At 34.3% G+C, this 18,588-nt stretch overlaps 2 protein-coding genes across 2 annotated transcripts; one reads left to right on the forward strand and one right to left on the reverse strand.

Moving 5' to 3' along the window:
* Positions 1-1,611: 1,611 nt before the first annotated feature.
* On the forward strand, positions 1,612-6,704 carry LOC110230927 (putative WEB family protein At1g65010, chloroplastic). The gene is made up of 3 exons (XM_021035218.1): positions 1,612-1,926; positions 2,283-2,478; positions 2,609-6,704. Exons 1-3 carry the CDS (start codon positions 1,910-1,912, stop codon positions 6,440-6,442), a joined length of 4,047 nt encoding a protein of 1,348 aa, XP_020890877.1. The 5' UTR covers positions 1,612-1,909; the 3' UTR covers positions 6,443-6,704.
* A 62-nt stretch (positions 6,705-6,766) lies between these two features.
* Positions 6,767-9,081, reverse strand: LOC9322857. The gene is made up of 6 exons (XM_002888255.2): positions 8,864-9,081; positions 8,558-8,774; positions 7,865-7,980; positions 7,503-7,682; positions 7,229-7,371; positions 6,767-7,128 (listed from the first exon to the last, which is right to left on the reverse strand). Exons 1-6 carry the CDS (start codon positions 8,983-8,985, stop codon positions 6,947-6,949), a joined length of 960 nt encoding a protein of 319 aa, XP_002888301.1. The 5' UTR covers positions 8,986-9,081; the 3' UTR covers positions 6,767-6,946.
* Positions 9,082-18,588: the final 9,507 nt, after the last annotated feature.

The raw sequence follows: 18,588 nt of genomic DNA on the forward strand, positions 1-18,588 counted from the left end.
CCCATTTTAGATGTCCATTTTAAAAAATGCCCCTTTTTAAATATGAAAAATTTATAAAATTTTATTAGGTTTATAAGGTACTTATGGATGGTAACTATTACTTGAAAACTCGATCCAAGTATTTATAAGATTTTATAAGGTATTTTTAAAGGTTTTACAAGATATTTTAAAGGTTTTTAAAGATTTTTCAAAAGTTTTACAAGATATTTTAAAGGTTTTACAAGATATTTTAAAGGTTTTTAAAGGTTTTGAAAAAGGTTTTTACAAGATATTTTAAAGTATTTATAAGATTTTAGATACTTATTTGTGTATGTTTTAATAATGTTATTTTTTAGGAGCATTTTTTATAAGGTTTTAAAAAAGAAACATTTTGTAAAAGTGGCATTGAAAAAGAGGTATTTTTGCAAAAGCCCCATTTATTTATTGTTAAAATTCTCTACATTGTAGTTTAACAGATTGACATGAGGTTGACAATTGCATTAAATGTGGTGCAGAGGAATAAAAGAAAACTCGGTAGACGTACAAATCATTCGTTTTGGTATTTTGATATTTTCAAGTTTAAAAAATATTTAGAACTTAACTTTAGAAAAATACAGTTTGATATCAAAACTATATAACAAATTATTTAGATCTTAAATTCTTTTTACCCTACCAATAAAAATAAAAAATAATAATTTTGATGTGGTTTAATTTTTTTCTACTTATCATGAGGTTTTAAGTGGTTTTTTTCTACTTATTTTGAAAATTGGACATACATATAATCAAAATCGTTCCTACTATTTTGGGGTCCAAAACCGATATAAAAGAAATATGATCAGTTTTTTTTACAGTTTTTAATGTTTTGTAACAGACAAGTAGAAATTTAATTTAACATACCAAAAAAGATTTAATAATTACTAGAAAATTCTTTCAATTTCTTTTGATATTTTCGCAACTATAAACCGGGTTATCGAAAATCACTGATGTCTGCTTGTAAACAATGGGGTGGTGTCGTTTATCACGGAAGCATTACATCAACTTATAATCAGAAAGACCAAATTGTTTTTTAGGCTATTCAGTGTGACTTTATATGTGAATTTGCCTCATAATATTTCATTTTTACGAAATTGTCGTTGCCTCGTTGGTAGACTTATCTCGTTTTGAGAAACTCACACTGTGCATGTGAAAGGACTTGATTGGTGCTATTGGCTGCATTTGCTTCTGTATAAATCTCTAAACACATTGTTGATTAAACCAATTATTTTCTCCTATATTTTCTTATTTTCTAAAATTAGATACTCAAACAGAAATAGATAAAACTTTTGAAATCATGTGGATTAATTGTAATTATGTTAATAAATTAACTGAATTAAAAGTTTAAACTAAAGTTTTATCAGATCTCATTAACAGAGAAACAAAAATCAACATGATTGATTAGAGCACATGAAGTCCACATGACACAACTCCAAGATCTCAAACTCTCTTGTCTTAAATCAGATCGTTAGAGAGATTGATTCTCACCTCCATTATTAAATAAAGCCAACTTGTTTTGGTCCACTTCACTCACAGCTTTTATTATTCTTCTTTTTTTTCTTTTGTCATCATAATATATTAGTGTAGAAAAAAAAAAAAAAGTAAAAGCGGTGAGAAAAAGAAAGGAGAGAGAGGGTGACCACTATGGAGACAGCGCAACCCATTACTCATTATTAGTCTCTCCTACCATTCTTTTGCTAAAGTTGAAGACTTTGCGTTCTTGTAAGAAGACCCTGAATCGAAAGTTGAAGACTTTGTGTTTTTCCTAGTCCTGAAGAAGAAGTAGACCCTGAAATCGATCTGACTTCTCGCAGCAATGCTGAGAATTTAGCTGCATTTATTATTCTTTTTTTGTCAATTCAATTTCTCTTTTCTTTGAAGCTCTTTTCTTGCAACAATGGCATCTAGAACCAAGTGAGTACTTTTACTCTTTCTTCTACTTTTATTACAATTGGATCTGAGATGATTCTTGATTTGACAATTGGATCTGTTTCTTGTGATGAATTGTTGAGTTGATCATTTTAATTCTAATTTACTTGGAATGTAGTTGATTTAGTCTAGTAAATGTTGTGATTTTGGGAACTTAATTGATTTAGTCTGGTAAATGTTGTGATTTTTGGGTACTTAGTTGATTTAGTCTGGTAAAAGTTGTGATTTTTAGGAACTTTATTACTCTTGTTTAGGTAAAAATGTAAGATCCATAAATTTAAAAGCTTTTCATTGATGTTAATGTAACATTGTATTGATCTTATAAGTTCTGTTTACTGTAGAACTGGTTTGATGGAGACTCCTCGTAGTAAACCATCACCACCACCTCCTCGACTGAGTAAACTCTCTGCTTCTAAATCTGATGGCAATTCGGCTTCCCCGGTGCCAACTACTCGTCTTTCGCTTGATCGTTCTCCTCCAACAGTTAACTCAAAGCCTACTCCTGACCGGCGGCCTTCTCGGATTCCTACACCTGAGGCAAGTTACTGACAACTCTCTAACTGATTCATGAATCTTTCTTTTATGGTTTTTATTAGCTATGAAAGATATTGATGATTACCATATTCTTCACCTCTTAATTGATTGTTAAACTTGTTGGCATTTTCAGAAAGTGCATTCACGGTTGGTAAAAGGAACGGAGCTGCAGACTCAGTTGAATCAAATTCAGGAGGATTTAAAGAAAGCTGACGAGCAAATAGAATTGCTCAAGAAAGATAAAGCTAAAGCTATAGATGATCTTAAAGAATCCGAAAAACTTGTAGAAGAAGCCAATGAGAAACTCAGAGAAGCATTGGCAGCTCAGAAACGAGCTGAGGAGAGTTTCGAGGTTGAGAAATTCCGAGCTGTTGAACTGGAACAGGCTGGACTTGAAGCTTTTCAGAACAAGGACGTAACTTCGAGAAACGAGCTAGAGTCTATTAGAAGCCAGCATGCGTTGGACATCTCAGCTCTCCTCTCTACCACAGAAGAACTCCAGAGGGTAAAACATGAATTGTCAATGACCGCTGATGCTAAAAACAAGGCGCTAAGCCATGCTGAGGAAGCGACGAAGATTGCTGAAATCCATGCTGAGAAGGCTGAGATTCTTTCTTCTGAATTAGGCCGGTTAAAGGCATTGCTCGGTTCAAAGGAAGAAAAAGAAGCTATTGAAGGTAATGAGATAGTGTCTAAGCTGAAGTCTGAGATTGAAATGTTGAGAGGGGAGCTTGACAAAGTTAGTATCCTTGAGGGTAGTGTGAAAGAGAAAGAAGGATTAATTGAACAGCTTAACGTTGATCTTGAAGCTGCTAAAATGGCTGAATCTTGTACTAATAGCTTAGCAGAAGAATGGAAGAACAAGGTTCACGAACTAGAAAAACAAGTTGAAGAATCAAATAGATCGAAGACATCTGCTTCAGAGTCTATGGAGTCGGTTATGAAGCAGCTGGATGAATTGAATCATGTGCTGCATGAGACGAAGTCAGATAATGCTGCACAAAAAGAAAAGGTTGAGTTGCTAGAGAAAACAATTGAAGCGCAGAGAACAGATCTTGAGGAATCTGGACGCCAGGTTTGCATCGCAAAAGAAGAAGCATCTACGATGGAAAAACTTCTTGAATCAATAAAAGCTGAGCTTGAGACCTCCCAAGAGGAAAAAACTAAGGCCTTGGACAATGAAAAGGCTGCAGCATCAAATATTCAGACTCTATTGAATGAAAAGACAGAACTTTCAATAGAATTGGAACGCTGTAAGATGGAAGAAGAGAAGAGCAAGAAAGAAATGAAGAGCTTGACATTGGCTTTGCAGGAAGCATCTACTGAAGCAAGTGAAGCGAAAGCGAAGTTCTTGGCATGTCAAGAGGAGCTCAAGAACTTTGAATCCCAGGTTGACAGTTTGAAGGTGGCTTCAAAAGAGACAAATGAAAAGTATGAGAAAATGCTTGAGGATGCTAGAAATGAAATTGATAGTCTGAAAAGTACTGTAGATAGCATCCAGAACGAGTTCAAGAACTCTAAGGCTGGGTGGGAACAGAAAGAACTTGATCTGATGGGTTGTGTGAGGAAATCAGAAGAAGAAAATTCGTCTTCTCGGGTAGAAGTAAGCAGGCTGATGAATTTGCTCAAAGAGAGCGAAGAAGATGCACGTGCTAGGAAGGAGGAAGAAGCCAATCTTAAAAATAATCTCAAAGAAGCTGAGGGGGAGATAAAGTATCTACAGGAAACACTTGGAGAAGCAAAAGCTGAAAGCATGAAACTGAAAGAGAGCTTGTTGGACAAAGAAGAAGAGCTAAAGAATATCATTGGTGAAAACAGCAGCCTTAGAGAATGGGAAGGTTCTGTACTTGAGAAAATTGAAGAGTTGTCAAAGGTAAAGGAAAGCTTGGTTGATAAAGAAACCAAGCTGCAGAGCATTACTCAAGAAGCTGAGGAGCTGAAAGGAAGGGAGGCTGTTCATAAGAAGCAGATTGAGGAGTTGTCAATGGCGAATGGAAGCTTGGTTGATGAAGCAACCAAATTGCAGAGCATTATTCAAGAAAGTGAGGATCTCAAAGAAAAGGAAGCGGGTTATCTTAAGAAGATTGAGGAGTTATCAGTAGCAAATGAGAGCCTGGTTGATAACGTAACAGATCTACAAAGCATTGTTCAAGAAAGTAAGCATCTCAAAGAAAGGGAGGTTGCTTATCTTAAGAAGATTGAGGAGTTGTCAGTTGCAAATGAGAGCTTGATTGATAAAGAGACCAAACTGCAGCACATTGATCAAGAGGCTGAGGAGCTCCGAGGAAGGGAGGCTGCTCATTTGAAGAAGATTGAGGAGTTGTCAAAGGAAAATGAGAACTTGGTTGATAATGTATCCAATATGCAAAACATTGCTCAAGAAAGTAAGGATCTCAAAGAAAGGGAGGCTGCTTACCTTAAGAAGATTGAGGAGTTGTCAACAGCGAATGGGAGCTTGGCTGATAACGTAACCAATCTGCAGAAAATATCTGAAGAAAGTAAGGAGCTCAGAGAAAGAGAGGCTACATTACTTAGGAAGACAGAGGAGTTGTCAGAATTGAATGAAGGCTTAGTTGATAAAGCGTGCAAATTGCAAACAGTTGTTCAGGAAAATGAAGAATTGAAAGAAAGAGAGACTGCTTATCTTAAAAAGATTGAGGAGTTGTCAAAGTTGCACGAAATCTTATCTGATCAAGAAACCAAACTCCAGAGTTCTATTGATGAAAAAGAGGAGCTCAAAGAAAGGGAGGCTGCTTATCTTAAGAAGATTGAGGAGTTGTCAAAGGTGCAAGAGGATCTTCTTAATAAAGAAAATGAGTTGCATGGTATGGTCGTGGAGATTGAGGACCTTAGATCCAAGGACTCTGTTGCCCAAAAGAAGATAGAAGAGTTATCAAATTTTAATGCAAGTTTGCTCGTTAAAGAGAATGAGTTGCAGGCTGTCGTCTGCGAGAATGAGGAACTGAAGTCCAAGCAGGTTTCATCACTAAAGACGATAGACGAGCTGTCAGATCTGAAACAAAGTTTGATTCACAAGGAAAAGGAGCTGCAGGCTGCAAATGTTGAAAATGAGAAGCTCAAGGCTGAAGCAGCCTTGTCCCTCCAGAGGATTGAAGAGTTGACAAATCTTAAACAGAGTTTGATCGATAAGCAGAACGAACTGCAGGGTGTCTTTCATGAAAACGAGGAGCTTAAGGCCAAGGAGGCTTCGTCTTTGAAAAAGATTGATGAGTTGTTACATCTTGAGCAAAGTTGGCTTGAAAAGGAAAGTGAGTTTCAAAGAGTTACTCAAGAAAACCAAGAGCTTAAAACGCAGGATGCTTTAGCAGCAAAGAAAATAGAGGAGTTGTCGAAGCTGAAAGAGAGTTTACTTGAAAAAGAAACTGAGCTAAAAGGCAGGGAAGCTGCCGCCCTTGAGAAAATGGAAGAATCATCAAAGCTTGGAAACGGTGAGCACACCAGCATCGGAAAAGATTATGACTTAGTTCAGTTTTCGGAAGTAAATGGGCCTAGTATTGGAGAGGAAAAGGCAAAGACTGATCCTTTTCAACACAGAAGCAGAGAGCATATGATACAAGAAAGTCCAATGGAAGCAATTGATAAACATTTGATGGGTGAAAGAGCAGCAACTCATAGGGTAGCTCACGGAACTGAAGGAGAAGGGAATGTAGAGAAAGACCGTGTGGAGTCTGAATTCAAGATGTGGGATAGCTACAAGATAGAAAAAAGTGAAGTATCTCCAGAGAGAGAGACCGAACTCGACTCTGTGGAAGAGGAAGTTGAGTCGAAAGCAGAAGGCAGTGAGAACATGGATCAGTACAGCAATGGCTTTTATTCAACAGACCACACTGAAGATTCCGGAAATCTGCTCTTAAAGGAACAACATATGAAGAAGAAGAAACCTTTGCTCCGGAAATTCGGAAACCTGCTTAAAAAGAAGAGTACAAGCAGCAGCAGTCAAAAGTAGAGGAAGATGATCTCTTTGCAACTGGGCTTTTCTTGGTTTATATTCATCTTCTTAAAATTTCTTACGAGCATAGCTCTATATATTTGATCTATGCTTCCACATGGCTACAAATCAAGATTTAGATTGTCTATGAATTGTCTATGACATTAGACACTGCCCTTTGATCTTTGTTCTCTTATTGTCGTTTTCTCTGTTTCTTGAAGTTGTTTTAGCGTACTGCAAATATTGAACATTTCATTCATTATCTGCAAGATTCTGTATAGAAGCAGAGTTGCTTATTAAGAAGATTTGTTGTTTTTTCTTGTTATTCTAAACACCACGAAGTTTCCAAATATGAAACGTTTTCATGTAAGGCTTTGTAGCATGTAATATAAGAAGAAAACATTTCCATAAGAAGGTTGGTACTCTTGTGAATAATAGTAAGCTCAGTCATAGACAATGTCATTCACATAGTAGACCATAAACAACTTCCCTCTGCTGCATACTAATAAGCTCACTTCACAGTTAGGCACTTAGTGAAATGGAGACGAGCGACGATAGCTTGAATTTCTTCATCTTTGTGGAGTCTCGTGGCTGAAACAAAACCTCAGTGCTTGACCGGACGGTCACTTCTTTCGACTCTGCCCCTGAACTGCCTTCACTTCTGTAGTCCCTATACGAATACAGAACCTGCAACCTCGAAGGAGCTGCAACCCAAATCATTTTTTAATTAATTACATAGCTCATTTGTCAATGTAAACACAATCGCGAACGTAAACAAATAATGAAGGTCTAAAGAGAAATTACCTAATCCAAACATGCTTGTTTTCTGAATAGAGACATGATCGACTTTTGATCTCTTGATATTTCTTAAAGCCAGGGTATCTTCCTGCTTTCCTTTAAACTCAAGGAATTCCCCTAACACAATTTTGCTACTTTTAAGCTCCACTCTGCAGCATAATCAACTTCAAATGAAAACTCTTTGAACACAACTACTTCATTGAGGGTTCAAGAGGACCCAAAACTCTTACCAACTCGGACAATATTTAAATTGAATGTCAATAAAGATGAAATGTATGACCTATCCCACGTTGGTGCTGTGCCAAGGATGAAATTAAGTTTTTGATGCGATGATTCCTGCATCTCTTTTCCTGTGCTGAATGCGCCTTTAACCCAACCAGAAATTTTACTTCTTGATGCTGGTTTCAGCTGTTGCCAATCTTCATAGGTAATTACCTCACTCGGGAATGCATGAATTGTACTGAAAGACAAAAAAAAAACATACGTTTATGCACGGCTAGGAAAATAAAGAATGTCTTCACAGACTAAGATAGCCACGCCCAGGCACGCACTATAAGATGCCTCTACTTAAAATTGATTGTTTTCTTGTCTAGCTCTTCCAAACATGAAGAAACCGACGGTAGCAAGGATAACGATACATACCGAAAACTTGGATTGGGAATGACAACTTTGCAAGATAGATTTCCTTCTAGTAAAGTAACTCCCCTCTGCTCAAGATATGATTCAAGAACTGAAGCTTGTTTCTTGACCTCCGCCAGCTGAGAAAACACACATCTATTAGTTAGAAACAAAATTGCATAGGTGCAAGATGCAAGTCAACTTTGCTAAGTCAAGAAAACTCAAGAAACTTGAAACGGAAAGTGTAAGAACGACTCAGGAGAAAAGAAAGGATAACCAAGCACATTCGTACAATTAACAAGAATCAACTGTTTCACCAGCAGTCATAAAATGTTTCATAATCTAATCAAGTGACAGCCATACTCTGTACTTTGCCAAAACACACACATTTACAGTTATGTTGTCCGAAGAAGACCTTACATGAAATGAACGTATCCATTTCGTAGTTCAAAGCTTTAATAACTTCCAATTCACTGTATCCAAAACATTAAACATAACAGCTCTACAAGCCTCCAAAAGGAATCAGTGATATTTCCTCACAGTGACATAATTATGCAACAAGAATAGTACTAGAGTTCCAATATAACTCGGATTTTTCATGAATCCTTATCAATCTAAAACATCAAATCATAGAGAATCACTCAGAAACACAACAACGACAATCTAATCACTAGAAGCATTGTGTAATCATTGCACAAAGAATCAAACAAAACTCACAGGATCAGGGAAAGACTCAGTGGTATGATGCTTGCCACCTTCACAAACCCAGCTACCATCACTAGTTACCGTAACAATCCCCGATAGATTCTTCACAGCAATCACTACAATTTCTCCTTTAGTAACAAGAACAACATCGATATCCTGTCTAGAAGCAGTGTCGGCATCTGGAATTCGAAGTCCTACATAAGCTTTTCCACCATAAAGTTTCTCAAGTCTGCGATTCAATGGAAATCAAAATCAAGTTCAGTGAAATCTCTATAGGTAAATCGAGAATCGAAGATGGAGGATGGGGAAATTGGGAACCTGTGAGCAACGGAGAAGAGAGCAGTGGAATCGGAAGTCTCGACGTCGGAGAATTCGTCGTCGTAGAAGAAACGACGGACGAGTTTGTAGATGACGAGACCGCAGATGATCTCAATCCACATCGTTGCTGCTTCTTCTTGTTGATATTTGGGAATTGGAGAAATAGAGAGAAGAGACGATTCTTGGAAATTAAGAAAAAAGAAAAACCCCAGCTGAAGTAAACAACAAATTCTATTTGTTTTTGTTTTTGTTTTTTTTTCCAGGGAAATTGGCATGAATTGGAAAATTTAATGAAAAAATATCATTTTAATCACATATTTTAATGAGACACATCATTAACTAGCCAAACGGAGCAATCAAACGTTGTTATGTGTCTGTTTAATATGTCCGTTAATTATTGAAACGACGTCGTTTTCAATCAAAGAAACCCCCAAATCGATTAATCGATTCCAATTCCCAGAAAATCCCCAAATCACAAACCCTAAATCTATTTCTCTCTTCCTTTGCGATTTTCTCTCTACTTCTTCGAATTTGAAGCTTTCTCTCGTATCTAGGTCGGCAGATGGCACCGAGGAAGAAGAGTAAGCATCGTCCCAAACGAAAGAGGGATGATGAATCGACTGCAACATTGACCTCATTAACCTCGGATTTGGCTTTCACAATCTCATTTGCCATGATTCCTAGTTTTGGCAATGCATCTTCTACCTCTTCATACACAACATCCTCGACCCACTTAAACAAGTGACCATTTTGTATATTCAAACAACATTAGCTACCAATACACACTTAAACAACATAAACCACCAATAGCTACTTACATCTCTCTTGCTTGATGCACCTCTTTTGCTTAGACAACGGAAGAACGGTCGGCTAGGATTCTCTTGAGTTTTCGATGTAAAGATCGTTACACCTAACCCAGACACACACTTTGACGGCACTCCACGGTCACCGAGTACTGTTGATGTCTCGGAGCTAGAACTCATCAGAATCGAAAGAACAAATCTTGAGGAATTAAGATGAGATCGGGATTTGAGAAGAAATCGAGAGGGTTAGAGAAGAAAACGAGAGAGAATTATTGATTTTGTATTTCTAATTTTGATATCGTATATCTAGGGTTCGAGTTTGAATTTGGGGATTTCTTTGATTGAAAACGACGTCGTTTCAATAATTAACATACATATTAAACAGACACATAACAACGTCTGATTGTTCCGTTTGGCCAGTTAACGATGTGCCTCAATTGGCTTTGTCAACGAAAATTAGAGATTAAATTGAAAGTCAACATACAACTGAGGATTTAAATCACTAGGTCCAGAGTTGATGCTTTAAACCAACAAAAATGGTAAACTGATGATTTAAATGACATTTTCCCCAATTTTTAATAGGAATCATATTTAATCAAATCCTATACTACTATTAATCGAGAAGTACTCATAAGTTTTTACACTTTCTTTTGTAAGAAATTACATTCAAATATCATTAGCCTTTAGACCAAATGAACATTTCTCATTAAGGATGAAAATGTAATTTAATTGCTACTATAGTTCAGATAAATCGCAGGTCGAAAAGAATAAGGGTGTGTTAATCGGGTTTACAACATCAAATCTTGATCGTTGATTTTATCATCGAAAATCTTAATTTTGTTAGAGTTATTACAAATTTTAATTGATAGAAATTAAATACATACGAAAATTAAATTTAGTTTTCGATTGTACTGGACTTGATTTCTTACTTTCACTCTTAGGTTGTGACTCTTAGGCATGAAGAAGAAAAATAACTTGAGAAAACTAGAATAATTATTATTTCTAATGTTTAGTAGAAGAAAGTTTTCTACTCTAAAATACAAAACATCTTTGTATTAGATATATTATTATCCCATATTGGAAAATATAAGGAATTTTGACTAGTATATAATATAAGATATATGGACTACTCCACTCATTGCCGATTGATTTTGAGTTGGAACCCCATATTCTAGTATTTTGATAACAAAAAATAAAAGGTGTAGACTCAACACTAAACTAATCATGAGATTACATTACGAGGATGTTTGCTTCAATGGAGATGCCCCAAAGAATGGAGGAACATGAATTCAATAAAATTTCATGGCTTCTACCCCCACACCTTACATTTATGATAAGAGATAAACTCATCACATCTTTACTAGTTCATATTTCTATTTACTGTTATTAATTATTTCTTTTATTCACACTTCACCGATATTCTCCAAATTAAATTGTTCTTATGTTGCACGAATGGAGTATGTTTTAAAATTGATTTGGCTATTAGTGCAATTCGGCCGGCATGAACCTTTTGGTTATGTATCATGTTTTCCAGATTGAAGATCTCTTTCACCTGCTATCACCATTTATTCCAACGAGGGAGGTCACCTTCATCTGAATCTGCAAGCAAGTGGACTTCGATCTTACGGCGGTGGTTGACGTTAGTGTCGTCCATGAAGGAGACAACGCCCAAAGATACCCTTCCGGTTTACTGGTGAAAAAATTGGAAGGAGTCAAGTCTCATGTGACATAGGTCGAAAGAACGGAGTACAACGACAACGCTATGGAGGAGAACTCAAATTTCTACGATTTTATGGGAGAAGGAAGTGGATTCAGTGCTTAGTGATTATATAGTGTTTCATGTCAATGTTGCAACAAGAGTACAAGTGTATCAATTATGGTAAGATGGCTGCCCAACCCCAAGGTAAGTATTGTTTCTTTTCCTTTTACATTTTCTTCTATTTCTCAAACTAACCATGAGAATAGGCATGTGCATTTGGGTACCCATTCGGGTTCAGTTCGGGTTTTTCAGGTTTTCGGGTGTAGAGGTAAGGACCCGTTCATATATTTATAGACTTCGAATCGGATTCGGATAAACACCCATCAGGTTCGGATCGGGTGTGGTTGTCATCCGAAACCCGAAATATGCTTTGAGTTCGGGTTCGGTTTTGCTCATATGTACCCAAAACATAAGAAATTAATTACCCGAAATCAATATGAAACTGTAAAAAAACCCGAACTCATACGAAGAAGTAGAAATTGTATAACCAATGAAATGAACTAAGGACAAAGCAAAAAACATTTAAAAGTCTTTGAACTAGTCTAAGAGAGAAAGTAGAAGTGTAAGACAGAACCAAATTCTGTATCCAACAAAACACCAAATGACCAAAATATTAAAGAGTTCAAAAACGGGAAAAATTTCGAAAAATGCGCGAACTTTCAAATTTGGGACGAAAAAAGCATAAACTTTCGAAATGTCATTTAAATCATAAAGTTTAGGTTGACTTTTTGACAAAATAGTGAAGTTTAGTTTGACTTGGCTATTTCGGGCATGCCGTTAAATTTCCGTTAACCAGACGATCATGGTGTTAAATTTCCGTTAGAACTCTCCGTCGAGTCTAAACGACGTCGTTTTGAAACTCTGAAACGACGTCGTTTCATTAGAAAATAAGATGGAAAAACTGCATCTATGGAGAAGGATTGTATAAATTTTATATTTATGTGAGAAGGATTGTATAAATTTTATGTCATATATTTAATTTACTATATTCTATAAGTTTCAGTTTTGTTTTTTTATAATTTAGGAAACAATTTTTTCCAAATATAGAAGCAAATTTTATATATAAAATTAAATATTTAAAATTTCAAAATATATATTTATGGTAAGTATATTTAATATTTGTATATATTTGGTTATTTTTTTTGTTTTGTTATTGTTAATTAATTGTATATAGTTTTAATTAATTGTACATAGTTATTTGTTAGTATATGTATATTTGGTTTGGTACAATACCAAAATGTTATAGTAGCGCAATGGTTGAGCACCTCTCATTAGTCCAGTAGGTTAGCTGTTCGATTCTCGATGGATGTTGTTTTTCCATCTTATTTTCAAATGAAACGGCGTCGTTTCAGAGTTCAAAACGACGTCGTTTTGATTCAACGGAGAGTTCTAACGAAAATTTAACACCGTCATCGTCTGGTTAACGGAAATTTAACGGCATGCCCGAAATGGCCAAGTCAAACTAAACTTCACTATTTTGTCAAAAAATCAACCTAAACTTTATGATTAAAATGACATTTTCAAAGTTCATGTTTTTTTCGTCCCAAATTTGAAAGTTCGCGCATTTTTCGACTATCCAAGCCATACTTTCAAGATAGTGGTAACTCTCATATCACAAACATCTCATTCACTGCTTCTCTGAAAACACTCTCATTAACTATTGCATTTTGAAGATTTCCTTCATTGTTGAAAACATGTTGACTCATCTTCGGATCTTGACCATCTTCCATGCTTTGTATTGCTTACATATGTCAAGATGATTCCACAAGTTTTTAGTCTCTGACTTTGTTGGGACATGATAACTCCTTCTTGCAATAGTGACAGTTACATTTGTCACGGATGGTCTCTTGTCTTGTGAAATGACTCCATACATCTGATCTTGGGGGAAGTATCTTTTTAGGCTTATTTTGTTCAGACGAAGCTCTAGTTTCAGATGTGCTTTCTTTTACCCCTTTGACCCGAATCAGGAGTCATAAACTCTTCTTCGTCATCAAAATCTCTGTTATCTTCAGTTGGTACCGGTGTTGAATCCATCTGCAAATAAGAAGCATATGATCAATTGATTATTATACTTGCTTTCTCTCGGATAACATTATAGAGTAGAAACTAGTGAGTAGAGATTCAAAGTATCAAACATACAAAGAAACATTACCGAGAAATTAAGAATAATGATCAGACAAACTATGTCTAATAAAGATAAACATTACAACGACAGAGAGGAAGCCATTAACATAGAAACTCGACATCTAGTAAACATAGAAACAAAAACATTACAAATATCAGACAAACATAGAAACTTTAAACTAGTTACTAAAGAGTAAAGAAGAAGCCATCAACTATTTTCAAGAAACACAACATCTAGCAACTAGCAACAAACTCCACATGAAGCCATAAACACTGTCATAATATAGTAGAGTAATAATCAGTCATCTAGCAAGCCATAAACAATGTCAAATTCACTTCTAAGGGATGCTTATAGATGTTCGGGTTTGCTTCGGATATCGGGTATTACCCGATCGGGTACGGGTAATCGAAGATGAAAAATATAAACCGATCGGGTATTTAAGAGAATCCGTACCCGGACCGAACTCCTTATTTTGAGTCGGGTTTGGGTTTAAGGTATGGGTAATGTGTCTAGGCCTACATGAGAATATTAATCTCTTTGTGCATTTCCTCCTATCATCTTGAGAATCGCTAGGAGGATGATGAAGGGGTTTAATTAGCAGGGTCATTTCTGGTTCTTATATTTCACGTGTGGAGTATGTCTGCAAACTCTTCTACAATATTGGAAGGCTCTCCATTTTATTAGGGTTAAGCTGGTTACGTATAAGCGAATATTTTGGTGATCGAGTCATTTTGAAATAAGGAAATGGAAGAGAGCAGTGGAATCGGAAGTCTCGACATCGGAGAATTTGTCGTCGTAGAAGAAACGACGGACGAGTTTGTAGATAACGAGACCGCATACGATCTCTACCTACATCTTTGCTTCTTCTTCTTGTTGAATGAAATTTGGGAATTAGAGAATTGAGAGAAGAGACGATTCTTGGCAGTAGTTGACAAAAAAAAATACAAATGTTACCCATAAAGTAAATTCATTTAGTTTTATAGGTTAAATCAGATAACAGTAGTTGACAAAAAAAAAAAATACAAATGGAAAATGAAAAAATATGTACCCATAAAGAATTTTCCTCCTGCACAATCATGTAGTGACTTTTTAATTAATGTGTGGTTGACAAAAATATATTTTTTATATATATTTTATCAGGTTACCATAATTTTTTAATTAATAAAAAATTAAATATTATTTTTTTAATTTTTTCAATTAGTAAATATTATTACATAAAATTAGGTTTTCAAATTTGCTATCTCACGTGATCGCGGAACTTGTCAAGTAAAACATAAGATGTCACGATGTGTCAAATCTAAATTTGTTAATATATTTAAATTTAAATTAAAAAAGTTTTAACCTTATTGGCAAAAATAAAATATATAAAATTAGTAAAAAAATAATTTTTTTATATATTCAGATTTTGTATATGTATATATATATATATATATATAGAAGATAATTAGATTTTCGATAAAAAAAATTAGGGCATTAAAACATGAACACCACAAAACAATTTGTAGAAAACTGAAAAACAAAATTTATGAAGTTATTCCAATTTTTTCTACAATCAATTAAATATTATTATAAGATTTTCGATAAAAATTTCATTTACTTTTCGTTTTTGATTTTCATATATTTATATTATTCGGTGTTCAATTAAAAAAATTTCACAAGTTTCTAAATTGAGTGTAATCCAATCTAATTTATTATCTTAATTAGTAGAATGTTAAATGAATTATAAATTGATTGGATTAACCCGTTAATCCATCATTTTTAATATATCGGATCAAACAGTAAATTCATTTAGTTTTATAGGTTAAATGGTTAAATATATCGACCTATCACTACGAAAAATGTTATAGTTTACACCATGCTTTTAAGCATTAGTTTTTTAAGTGATGATAGACTTTTAAGGTCGTTTTAAAAAACGACGCTAAAAACACTTTGCAACGCTTTCTTCAACAAAAATATAATCCATTTTTTGTATCGTTTATGTTCCTTAGAAATTTTTATATAAACGTCTTTACAAGTGACTTTAGTATCATTTCTTTATTATCGTTTAAAGAAATGATACTAAATTTGTATTTAGCAGCATATTTTTGGATTGATGTTAATTTGTAAGAACTTTAATATCAAATTTAGTAATAACTAATTAATTCTAAGCAATATAATAAATTGTGTAATCCCAAATGGACCATCAGGCTCTGTTGCAAAAGAATTCTCTCTAACCTTTTTTGTACACATTTGCTAGTATTACAGTTAGTGTACTAAGTTTGAGAACTGCTTCGTGTGCACTTGATGTCTTTGCTCCGAATACATCCAATAAGTTTCAATTAATCTGCATATAAAACAGTAGACTGATTAGCAATATGTAAAAAACAAATGGCAACAAAATCAAAATCAAGAAGTCAAAATACTTACAAAATCTACCAAAAGACCATCAATATCATACATCGTAACAGTCATTTCAGGAGTTAAAACCTTGCATCTACAAGTAATGTCTTTCTTATCAGCAGGTTTTAATTTCTCTTGAGTATGAGTTCTCTCTTGAAGCACCAGATTTCTCTTTCGAAGGGACAGCCATGACGGTAGCATTAAAATGAGTAGATTGCAACAACTACCTTCTAGCTTTATCTCAACTTCAACTCTAATGGGCAGAACCGGCTGAAAAAAGAAGGTATCCATGAAGGTCAAGATACATTATAAACTCTTTAAGTAAGAAGTCCAGTTTGATGCATATGCCCGTTCTACATAAATGTATACGATACAAGAAGGGTGAATTTGCTCAATAACCAAAATCCAATTCAAAATTAAGAATATAGTTCTCTATTCAAAAATATTAAGAAAGTAACAAAAGAAACTGTGGAAAAGACCAAATGGGACAGCAGTGAAGGACACGCGCAGGTGGGAAGAATGAAAACGTTGTTTATGTTTATATAGGTTAAGAAACAAAGAAGAGAGAGAATATGATGACATGGCAAAATTGATATTACTCCAAATGATTTTCAATGTTGAATTAGTCTCACAAAAATAACTGATTAAAAACTTGCAATAGTTTTAAAAAACCTTAGATTTTTTCTGCATATAACATGATTTAAATTTTTAAAATCGGATATGAATTATTTAAAATATTGAATAATGTTTATCTAAAACACACAAATAAAATAGTATAAAATGAAACTAAATAGTATAGAACAAAAATATTTTAACCAAATAAAGTAATGATGGTGGTAATAGTAGTGGTTACTATGATCGTGGTTGTTAGTGGTGGGATAGTAGGGTTGGTTGCGGTGGTGGTGATGGCGGTAAAAGTAACGATAACCGTAAGAGACAAAACATAAACGATACAAACGATCGAATTAAACGCACATAAAAGAAAAACACTAAACCTATGAGATACAACATTGGCAACCCAAGCAACCAAGGTTAACTGTGGCGGTGACGTTGACGGTGGTCGGTGGCAATAGTAGTGATGGTGATGGTAGCAGTGGTGATGCTGAGCATGATGGTAGTGGTGGCACTAACGGTGATGATAACGGTGGTGGTGGTGGCGGTAAAAGTAACAATAACTGTAAGATATATATAAAACATAGACGATTCAAACGACCGAATTAAACGCACGTAAAAGAAAAATACTAAACCCTATGAGATACAACATTGACAACCCAAGCAACCGAGGTTAACCGTGGCGGTGACGTTGACAGTGGTCGGTGGCAATAGTGGTGATGGTGATCATTATGGTTGTGGTGACACTAACGGTGACAATAATGGCGGTGGTGGCGGCATGGTCGTGGTGGTGACTGTGATAATAGTAACGTTTTTTTTGTTATCGTAGTTGAATAAAAAGATAACGCTGTCAAAAAAAAAAAAAAGAGGACAAGAGAAGTTTGGATGGATTAAAACAAAAAAAAAATTAAAAAAAAATAATTGTGTATCATGTAATATGGGCAAACATGTCATTATTATAGAATATACATAGAATATTATAGTTTTATGGTTAGAATAGCTAGTTAGTTAATTAAAGTTTTTTTTTTGGTTATACACTCAAATTTCCCATACAAGAATAAGGGTATTATTTCCTTTACAGTGACAAGAAAGAGATAATAGTAGTCAGATATATTTAATTAGATAAAAGGAATAGGGTTACCATGTCAAACAAAGAGAAATCTAAGCAATCTGATCGAATTTGAAAATCCACTCGAAACTAGAAACAATTCTACATTATGTTTTTGTCATTAGTTCCCTTTCAATGGAAATGCCCCAAAGAATTGAGAAACATGAAGTCAACAAAATCTCATGGCCTCTACCCCATGACCTTATTAGTTATTACATCCATGGTAAGAGATCAACTCCTCTCATCCTTACTAATTCATATCTATGTTTAATGTCACTAATTGTTTCTTTTATCTATATATACATTTTTGGAACACTTTTAGCAAATAAATCCTGAGGTTGGGCAGTATTTACAAAGAATGCCATTGGCATTTATTATTACTTTTACAAAATTTAAATAAAAGATATTAACCAAACAATATCTTGCCTAATTTGTTTCTAAAAATCTCTACACAATCTTTCCATATATCTTCAAAAAAATTTATAGCAAATATTTATATTAACATTTTGCATAGCAATAAAAATACTAATTTATAATAATCAAAATATTCACATAGAAAAATCAAATACACATACAGGAAAAAGAACAATATCTATCATCATTTAACCCGTTGCTTTATTTAAATTAAAAAAAATAAACACAAAAACTTGAAATCATATACTTTATATGATAAATTTAAAATATATATTAGTAGTATAAATTTAAAACCGTTCAAAGAACGGTATACTACGGGTGAGATCCTAAAATTATTAGATTTTATAACAATAATAATTATTTTCTTGGATTTTAGAATACTAATAATTTAGCTAACGAGATAATATAGACGGGTTTATATGGGATGACGGGTTTGAGTCGATATTAATAAATAACGGTATATCACGGATGAAATCCTAAAATTTACAATCAAAATATAATTATACAATCTTAAACACAAAATAA

This window comes from Arabidopsis lyrata (genome assembly GCF_000004255.2).
Source record: "Arabidopsis lyrata subsp. lyrata unplaced genomic scaffold ARALYscaffold_2, whole genome shotgun sequence".
NCBI classification, from domain to species: domain Eukaryota; kingdom Viridiplantae; phylum Streptophyta; class Magnoliopsida; order Brassicales; family Brassicaceae; genus Arabidopsis; species Arabidopsis lyrata.